The 10,554-nt window shown below is 32.7% G+C and overlaps 1 protein-coding gene across 1 annotated transcript; it reads right to left on the bottom strand.

The window, feature by feature from the left end:
- Positions 1-4,147: 4,147 nt before the first annotated feature.
- Positions 4,148-8,703, bottom strand: LOC129293408 (RNA-binding protein 2-like). The gene is made up of 6 exons (XM_054931351.1): positions 8,451-8,703; positions 5,484-5,620; positions 5,094-5,388; positions 4,910-4,971; positions 4,720-4,801; positions 4,148-4,590 (listed from the first exon to the last, which is right to left on the bottom strand). Exons 1-6 carry the CDS (start codon positions 8,551-8,553, stop codon positions 4,487-4,489), a joined length of 783 nt encoding a protein of 260 aa, XP_054787326.1. The 5' UTR covers positions 8,554-8,703; the 3' UTR covers positions 4,148-4,486.
- Between the last annotated feature and the right edge of the window lie 1,851 nt (positions 8,704-10,554).

The following is a 10,554-nucleotide window of genomic DNA, read 5'->3' as shown; positions in this document are numbered from 1 at the left end:
AATGAGTCATAAATGGATAGATAAAGTTTGTAAATAATGTGTCTTATCAAATGGTTTTGTTTTTCATTTATTAACACATATTTAATACTGATTATTTCAAATATTTTCATGTGCTTTTAAAAATTTTTAGGTTCAATTAAGAGTGATCTAAGAGAAAATAAGACTATTATTTAAGAAAAAGGAAAGAAAAGTACTTTGGAATATGAGAAGAGAGAATTGGTAGTATTTTATTGAAAAGAATGGCTTACTTCAGCTAATATTGCGCTAATGATATTATGTTGTGTACAGGGTGATTCTACTTAAAAGTCAAAGCGCTATATGTAAAAATTAAAGATGAAAAAAAGGCAAGATTTACACTACAGCATCTTTAAATTATGCTACAACGTAATGTGTAATGCACAATGACAGTGACAAAGTAGTTTACGCCGTAGCATAACTTGATTATGCTGCAACATAATTGTTAGTTGATGAAACTCAAAACTTCATGAAAAACTGGTATTTTTAAGTTTTTGAACTTTTTTGATCATAATTCTTCATCTTGGCTCCTTTCCAGTAGCTAGAAACTAACTAGGGAAGAGAGAAAAATGCCATGGATGAGATGAAGAAACTTGAATTTCATGAGAGATTAGTGATTTTCATCCAAAATCACTCTGATTAAGCTTTTTTTTCTTTTTCTTTTCTTCATTTTGATGTATTCTTTGTTTAGTTTTGTAATTTCTAGACTTATATGTGGCTGAATCTCTTTAAACCTAGAGAAACTATTAATATATTGATGTATTAGACTCTTTTTTATTCATTAATTAAGCTTAATGTTGATTTTGGTTGCTCAATTTTATGCTTTAATATATATTTGATGCGTGGCCAATATTGAATGTGATTTTGGGTGTTAGAATTTTTTCTTGACAAAAGAGAATCTTATTTAGACCATTGGAACAAGTAATATGGGATTATATTTTATCTAATTTGTAATTAGAATAAATACATATTTAATTGCACTATATAATCATCGTGGAGTGTTCTAAGTTTGAGTTGCCTTTTGAATAATTGTGTTAGATTTAAAGTAATTAATTTAAGAGATGGTTGTTTGTGGATTGAATGACTTTAATAGTTATTAAAACTCTCAATTAACAAAATTGATTTTAAAATTAATTAATTGGGTTAAAATGAAATCTAAGAAGTTAATAGTGAATTAATGACTCTAGGCTACTTTTTACTCAAGTGGTCATTAGTTTTAAGTTTTTGTTGCATTTTTTATTAAATTCAATTTTAATTTTAGGTAATTAATCAATTTCAATTACTTTTGCTTAATGTAAATGAAAGTAAAATTTTATTGCCTAATTGCTATTTTGCTTGATTCCTCATGGGATCGATCTTGACGCACTAATTTATTGCATATTGACCCATACGCTTGCAGTGATATATTTCTGTGTGCATCAAATACTTTTCTGTCAAAATCATAAATCATTATCAAATTGATAATCACAATCATACTATAGATGAATAAATCTTGAACATTTAAATGATAAAACATGAAATATAACAATAATAAAAATTAATAATAGAATCAAAATATTATACTGCCATATGATAAATAGAATCTTCAAGTAATCAATGAAGAACCTTTCAAATATACACCTTATGCAAATTCATTAGAGACTTGTGCTGATAATGTATTATGAATAAAATATAGCGACAAAATAAATAAGCAGAAAAGAGGAGGAGGAGGAGGAATAGGGGCAATAGAAATGAGGATGGATTCTTATATTCTCTTCCATACTTCAAATAATACAATTGAGATACCATATATATACATACATATATATATATAGGCAAATTCATGAGTCACAACCTTCGGGCAATGTGAAGTAATATGGAGAGATGGACATTCTTATAATTATAACATGGGGAAACGTACATCCACACATGATATTTATATTTATGACATGATATTTTGTTCGCATTTGTCATTGTAATTTATACTATATTGTTCTGATCCACTAAGTATATACAATAAGGAAGCAGCGGTCACGCTATTACATGGAGTTTGAGAACTGAGCCTCTAGGGGAAAAAAAAAATAAAAAATTAAATACTTAACCTTACGCGCGCGCGAACACACATCATTTTAATCCAATCAAATTAAGATAAAAATTTTTAATATGTTAATAATATTAATAAAAAAATTTGTTATAGAATAAATATAAATAATATATAAAAAAACCTCTAATTTTATTAATCAGAAACAAGTATATATAAAGTATAGTGTATAATCTTTTCCCAAAGCAATTATTTTCAAAGTTTGCAAATCATGCCATTTTCTATCAATTGCATTTTTTTATTAACACTGATATTATATGGATTTAATTTCATGTTAATAAAAAAAGAGACGAAACTTAAATAATGAACTATTGGATGTAGTTTCATCCATTCCAGGCAAAAATGTTGAAAAGTTTGCACAACTATGGTCCTGAAATATAATTTCCCACCCAAAACGGGAACACAAATTAAATAAAGCGGAAAAGAATGTGTGCATTGTTAGATGCCCCATTCATCTAATAAAGAAACATAAACTCTCAGAGAAAAATGAGAGGAAATATATCAATATCAGTCAACATAAAAATTTTAACAAGCGACATAATTCATAAGTAATAAAGAATATGATTCGTTTTTTCCCCCCTCAAGCTCCACGCACACAATGCGCAAAACTCACATACTTAAACTTGACATATAGGTCTTCCCCCTTGTATCCTCTGTCTATGAAATAATTGCCTTCAATCACTCAAGAACCTAGGCTATGAAGCACGGGCAAGTGGGGGTATGACTACTGCATCGTTAGGTAGGTTCAGTTTGATGTGTCTACTACGCTTTTTCACCAATGCACGTCATTGGTAATGTATTTATGCTTATTAACAGTTTTGTTTCGGTAAAGGAGGAAGGGACAAAGCCCAGTGATATCAAATTAAATAGAAGGACCGTGTCATTAAGCACCAGGGTCCTCAAGTGTCAAAAAGTTCAGACTCAATGATTCCTTCCACCCTTCGCCAATTTATCAGCCACCTGATTCATTTCTCGAGGAATATGTGGCAGCCTCCCCGTCCAATTCCTGTTAGAGCAAATGGCCTACCAATTTCCATCAGCAGCACTTGTTTAAGCCACAGCCGAGATTTCCCTCAACAATTATTCAAGGATGATCTGATTAAATCCAAAGTCAGGTGCAAAACCCCAGTTGGAAAGAGTAACCAACAACCCATTTACTATTATCTCCAATCGCACCTTCGAAACCAGCCTTCTGATCTTGACTGCCCCATCCACATTCAGTTTAAACCATTTCTCCCATCAAACAAATGAGACACTATCAGAAGCGTTGGAATCAACTGAAAAGTGGTTTCTAATATTTAAAACAGCATTGAGGCTTAATGAAATTACTGCTGATCCCACAATTTCCATATACCAACTCCCCAAGTCAGATTCCAGTCAAAATTATCATTAGACAGATTCTTCTTTACGTTAAAAAGAGATCCAATCTTCAAGTGAACATGAGAAAAGAAGTAGGCGCAATGCTAGCCTGTTGACCCAGTTTTACATTGGGCCTATGGCCCATTCGAGCCCATTATTGTAGCCTCCAGAGTCTAGGAAGGCTTTGCAGAGTGTGGGTAAACGTGCACTCAATGTCATCTTTTAAGGGATAATAATTTATACAATGTTTTGCAAGTACAAAAGTATTTCTTTTTTCCTTTTAGAAAAAACTTGAAAGATGTATCTATCTTATTTTGTTCGAGTACATATTCGATTTCCTTTCTAACATTTTCTACTTTTCTTGTGCACCAAACATCCAGTTACATTCTCCGATTTTAGTTTGCCTAATATGTGAATATATTGGCTTGTGATAAACCAACCAATATATTCACATATTAAGGAAAATACACAGAATTTAAAAAGCAAATTAAAATCACTTTCAATAAATTAATTCAACATAGTGCTTTAGGTTTTGGCCAAAAAAAAAACATTGCTTTTGCAAAATAATAAATAATACAATACTTAAAATACAACTTGCAAAGATCACCTTTAATTTAAAATACTAGAATATACAAGAAATAAAAACATTAAAACATTTTTCATTCTATCATAACCAACATTTGAACTCCAAAATGATTTTAAGAAAACATTTATTCAGCCGATACAATGCAAATCCTACATAAATCAGCTAACAAGTTAATATTCAGCAATAATAAACTAACACAAGGTAATTTACAAATGACATCGCATAAGTATCCACTCGTTAGATTCGCTCAAATTAAATTGTACTTGATCTCAAGCTATCTTGCTATTATGTGCACCTCGGGGAATCCTTGTTACAAGTTTAAGGCCGGAGGGGTGATTAAAATTGCATGAGAAGCATCTTCGATCCATAAAAACGCTCACCCAGAAAAGATGTATAATGAGGGTCTCTACGATGCGCATTAAATCAGATTCCCTAGGCAATCTTGTTTACCTCTTACCTCGAGATCCAGGTCCAGTTCTTGGTCCAGGAAATCGGGAAAACTGAAGGCGCAAGTGACTAGACTCAGTGTTGAGTTCATCAACTTTATAACCTGTGCCACGCAACAAAATGTCAGCAAACTGCCATCACTATTAGCAAGTCTTTATGTGAAGAAAATCATTGAGTTCTGAGAATATAATCTGAAAATCTTCATTAAGAATAGCCCATTTTCTCCTCATACCTTGCAAGGCACTCAAAGCAGTTGCTGCGCAAGCTGGGTTTGCAAAATCCACAAAACAAAGGATAAGAGGTTCTCCGCTACGCTGTGACAAAGACAAACAAGCATTTTAAAATGAAGATTTTAGAACTGCCAGTGAATTTGTACAATAGTTACAACCAATGTCCAAAGAGGCAGAGCAGAGTCCACTTACAGTTTTGGACTCTTTAGTAACAAGCCTTACTTCTCTGTAACCAACAAAAGGGCGGAAGATATCTAAAGGTGATATTAAGGAGAGTGAATAACTGAATTGAAACGGATTAGGTTTAAGAGGAAGAGACGAAGACAAAATAATACTGTCTCTGAACAGTGTCTCCCAAAAAAAAAAGAGAGGATACGAGCCACTTCTCTTCTAGTGCTGTCAGGAGGGAGACCCTCAACATATAGAGTACTTGAAGCATCTGGTGGTAGAGGTACTGTCTCAGGTCCAGGCCTTGGAACAGTGTCCACTGGTAGCTGACCACCAAAATTGACATTTCGTCCATTTGGTGCAAGATCATGGCCACCACTCCCAGGGCGTCTCATGACAGCAGGATCAGCTAGTGAATGACCAGGCATTCCACTGACGGCAGGCCTCACCATACCAACACTGCCAATTGTACTGGCTTCTCCAGAATTATAAGAAGGCAGTTGCTTCAAAACCAAACAGGATAAATCTTTTCAGAAAAAGTAGAAGTAAAATCATGGGGGAGTACATATTATGCAAACATAAGAGCTCAAAACTTTACCGCACTCTGAAGGTAGCGGTCATAAGCCGACAAGATTGTTTTTGTGTCTTTTATACCCTGAGAACCAGTACGATCATCATCTCGAGCAACATAAGCTTGCATCTCATTACCTGAAGCCAGACCAGAGGTTTGCATCTCTGAAGGGAAAAGTACGTTCTTAGTCTTCCAACTCATTTCTTTGTGAAAGTGCAGCAGTTAACTAAGACCAGAACCATAAATTTACATATAGAACTCTCTAAAAAATCGCAATGTCATGTATCCACTTTGATGAAGCTAAACAACAATTAAACCAAAGACTTGATCAAACAAATAAGCTAGGTAGTAGGTACAAGTAAAACTATTGCATTTTCCTAAGATTTCAAACTCACCACTCAAACTAAAATTATCTAGTTAAAAGCTTTCAGTTTGCCATTTTGATCAACAAAAAAAGGCGAGCCAATGCTGCTCAACGTTTTCAGAATAAGCATACAAAGATCCAAAATATGAAAAATATCAAGAAACTTTTGTTTTAGCCAACAAAAATAATCAGAAACTTAGAATGGCATGAAAAGAAAAGGAGAAAAACATATAAAATAAGGCAAAATCCAAATGCCTAAATGTCAAAAACAAACATATTACCGTAAACTCTTGAACAATGCAAATGTCCAATCCACCCTATTGACCAAATGCGCATAGATTATGAAGCAAGCAAATAGCCACAAGAAAAAAAAAAAACATTGAAGTGCTTAATAAACCATTAAAGATACAAGAGAACTCAAAAACTTAAGCCTGTGACCATAAAAATGACAAAATAAGTAACCCCAACCCACCTAAGCAGCACTAAAACGGGAAATCAAGCCAGTTACAAAAAGATCATTTTTTTTTTGGGGAAAATGCACTCTGCTTCCTTGAAGTATGTGTAAATAGAGCTTTAGAACATTAAGTTCAAATCTGTACAAAATACTGCTGTGAACTTTCATTAGAAGTTGAAGCATTAATGACGTGATATTGATGGAGACTTGGTAATATGGGATATTAAGTATCATATTGAGTAGCATGAAATGCTCAATAGAGTATCATTGGTTCTCCCACATCAATTGCTACCTTTTGAGGTAGGGCTCTCCATCCTACTTAGGTACCCATCAGACATTCAACACATTTTCTCTTGTAATAGGCATGTGTAAAATCTGGAAAATATGCTGTGACCCTTCAGGTTCACCACAAACCAAAAAAATACATATATACCTAGATAATTCTCAATGTCAAAGGCTCAGCCCTAAATTCTGAGTCACGGGGATCTAGTTCTTCAACAATTCAATTCCAAAAAAAAAAAAAAAATAAATCACCACATCAATTAGTAAAATCATACTAGAACTAAACAAAAGAAAAAGAAACTGAAATTGAAGAGAAATCATAATCAAAGTCATACTACACAAATCAAGATCAATAGTTCATTAACAAAGAAAACCAAGTGGGTATTATATATACATGCACTTTTATTAAAGTTCTATACGACTCTGAACTTTGTACACTCTAATAATTCAGGTAGACTCCAGGACAAGGGCAATAACACAGCCTTCGCACAGGCACCCTAACCAAACAAAGTCTTAAGACTCCATACGTAATGTAAATAAGGGTTGCCTAATTTGCCTTCTTTCCTATGAATCTTGATTCCATTTGTCCAGGCCAAAACACAGTATATTCACAAACTGTAACAGTGCAATGGAAGAACCAGGACTGAACAGGGGAAGAGAATGAATGCTGGCAATGTCCAATAAGATGAAGAGAGCAAGAGTTGAAAAAGAAAAATGAAGAGAATATAACGATTGATTCATTTAAGTGAATGAATAAGAGGTTCAGAACAGAAGAGCGCAGAGGCAGAAGAAATTGAAGGGGGAGACTAGTAAAAGGAGAGTTATTCCAGGACTGAGAAAATACAGGGAATGGAGGAGATATTTAAGTCTGACTTTTAGCTTGATAGAGACAAGAAAAAATATGTGAATGGAAAAATTTGTCAGAACAATTAAGAAGTAAGAACTATGCTAAAATGAAAACCAAAACTCAGAAAAATCAAGGAAGCACTAGTTAATCAACGATCTAACAACACATCAAAACTATTTCCTTAGGCACACTACACAGGCCAAAATCCATATTCTTAGTTTGTCTGACCACAATTGATAATACCTAAACAAACATAAACCCCACATTTTCCAAACTTTCTTCTAACTTCAAGCCAATTGTTGAACGACCTATAAAACTTAGACAAGAATGGAAATGCGGTGAATGAGGAGGCGCACAGGCAAAAGTTTCACACTCATCATCACAGGACATCTCTGCTCCCCTTCATTAATAATGACATCAACATAGAGATTAACTTCAGTATAAACTCCTAAAGATAATGGCAAAGAATAGTTAAGACTTCTAACTAAAAATAAACTCTTTAAGACGAGACAATAATAAACTTAAAACCCTGAGTAGGCCAAAAAAAAAAAATTAAAAACGAACTCATAGTACACACCTATGGCGCAAAATTATTCATTTACGATACTTTAATATGAAACCCCAGTTCTGAAAGACCAAGTAATTCGTGGTTTTAGCTTAAACAAAACCACTGGACATAACAATGTTTCACATCCAAACATGACATCACTGTATCCCCGTCCATAAAGATTGCATATAGCCATAATTTCTAACATAAATTGCCGATGGCCTTAAGATCAACCACTACACCAGATCAACTTCATAGTAATTGTCAGAGAACGCAAAAACCTTGTGCCAACCTTATTTTATCGACACATAACCTAGTAATTAAACAGGACCCAGGATAGGGTACCTTCCGCATGAAGATTACTGCCAATTAGCATCTGATAAATCCAGGAACCCACATCAACAACACAAAGCGAGCATTAATACATAAGAAAAGCGTACCAAACGCAGGCACAGATTTAAGAGTAGAATCAGTAAAGCAAGTGGGGAAAGAGAGCGAACCATATTCCGTACGCGGTCGTTTAAGCACAGCAGAAGAGGGAAGCATCGCCGGCTGCATCGCCTGCTGCATAGCCTGCTGCCGATTCCAGTAGCCGTCCGTCATAGCGAGAGATTAGAGAAATCAAGACTCCCAAATTGGGGAAAAAAAGATTGAGTTGGACTTCGACTTGAAAGATTGCCAAAACCCTAGACTTTCTTCCTTCCTGGGTGAGTCTCGACCTCGCGCTTCCTCGTTCCTGTTCCTTTTGATAAATTGTTTTGTTTTATTTTATTTTTTGGCAACCTTCTTGATTGACTTGTATCCATCTAAATTTCCGGATATTTTCTATTTGCCTGAATCTAAAATTCATGTAATTAGGCAATTAGATAGACTTACATATTGCTCTTTTCTTTTAAAAATATAAAATATTTATTGAGTAGTTAAATGTTAAAAATATTAAGTATTTTTATTTTTGAGGTGTAATTATTATCTTTTTTAAAAAGTGTCTCTATTGATAAATAATTTTATATTTATTATAGCGTATTTGATAAGGGTAAATATAAAAAAATAGAGTTAGGTTGAGAGTAAGTAACTACTTTATTAAAAAGTGAAACTCAATTACAAATAACTTATATTTTTTAATAAAGAGAGTACCTATATAGTAAAATTACTTTTTAAGTAGGCCAAAAAATTACTTTAGATAGATTTATATAAATAACAATTTAACCAAATATTTTTAATAAGGCAGCAACTTTGTGGCTATTATTATTATTATTATTATTATTATTATTATTATTATTTGAAAAATTGACAATAAATATCCCTAATTATGTAGATGATAATCTAATTCTTCAAAATATCATAATTCTACTAAATTTTTGAAAATTTTTGTGTTAATAAATTTTAAATTAAAAAAATTATTTTTCTCGTATTAACAAATTGGAATTTTTTTAATTTTTATAATTCTTTAAATAAAAGTTGTTATTATTAAAACAAAAATTGTGATAGGGGTCTGTTATTTTGAGAACTTATTTTTTAATAACAAAAATTACACTTAACAAGCTGTACTGTTTTATTTAACTCCTGTGATTCATAAAACAAAAGTTGTTATTGCTTAAGTAAAAATTATGATTTGGGCTTGTTATTTAGAAACAAATAATACACTTAATAAATTATAATTTTTTGTTCAATTCTTGCTATTTATAGAATAAGAATTATTATTCCTTAAACAAAAGTTATGATTAGAGATTTGCTATTTTTAAAAATAAAATGGCATTTTTAATTTAAATTTTATTAACACAAAAGTGCTTAAGAATTTTAATGAAATTATGACATTTCAATGGATTAGATTGTCATTTACATAATTTTAGAGGATTTTATTATAATTTTTCCTTTTTTTCAACTTTTTTTCTTTTGGAATGAAAGGGCAAGCAATAAGCTAGAATCAAATCATCTGAAACCTATGTCTCCTCCATATTGTGGGGGGTCACATTACAAGAAGCAAATTCAGTAGCATAAATATTAAAACAATTAATTGAAACATCTTGGAAGATGCTAACTTCAAAACCCCCAAAGTGGGCATTCCTTACTAATCGATCCACACTGCTCAAACTTCCTCTATAATCATGATATATGCGCATGTCCTCCTCCTTCACAGGAAGCACTTGATTTATATATTGAATATCAATGCTCATAAGATAGGCATAATCACCCCGACGGACCAAAACGTTTAACACCTCTAATGAATCACTATAAATGTTTACATTACCCAAGTTGTGTTCTTGACATATTTGTAACGTAGTCTTAATAGCCAAAAGTTCTGCAGCCATAGGTGAATGCGTCTCTGGTTTGCTTTTGAACAAAAAATCCATGCTATAACATCCGAGAAAAAGTAAACGTGATTAGTTAACTTAATGAATATAATTAGTGAATTAATGAGGTGTGTGGTCAAATGGACTTAATTAATGTAATTAATTATGATTTCAGCCCTAGAAATGAGTTTAGATTGATGGTAGGCTACTCGGGCAAGGAAAGAAGAAGAAAAAGTAAGGTTAAGTCCTTTGTGTCACATGTCACGGTGTGTGCACAAAGGCAGATTTAAATGCAATGGGCCTCTCTATCAAA

This window comes from Prosopis cineraria, unplaced genomic scaffold (assembly GCF_029017545.1).
Source record: "Prosopis cineraria cultivar Desert tree isolate PC_DT_omini unplaced genomic scaffold, ASM2901754v1 PC14, whole genome shotgun sequence".
Lineage (NCBI taxonomy): Eukaryota > Viridiplantae > Streptophyta > Magnoliopsida > Fabales > Fabaceae > Prosopis > Prosopis cineraria.
This window is presented reverse-complemented; position numbering and strand designations above follow the sequence as displayed.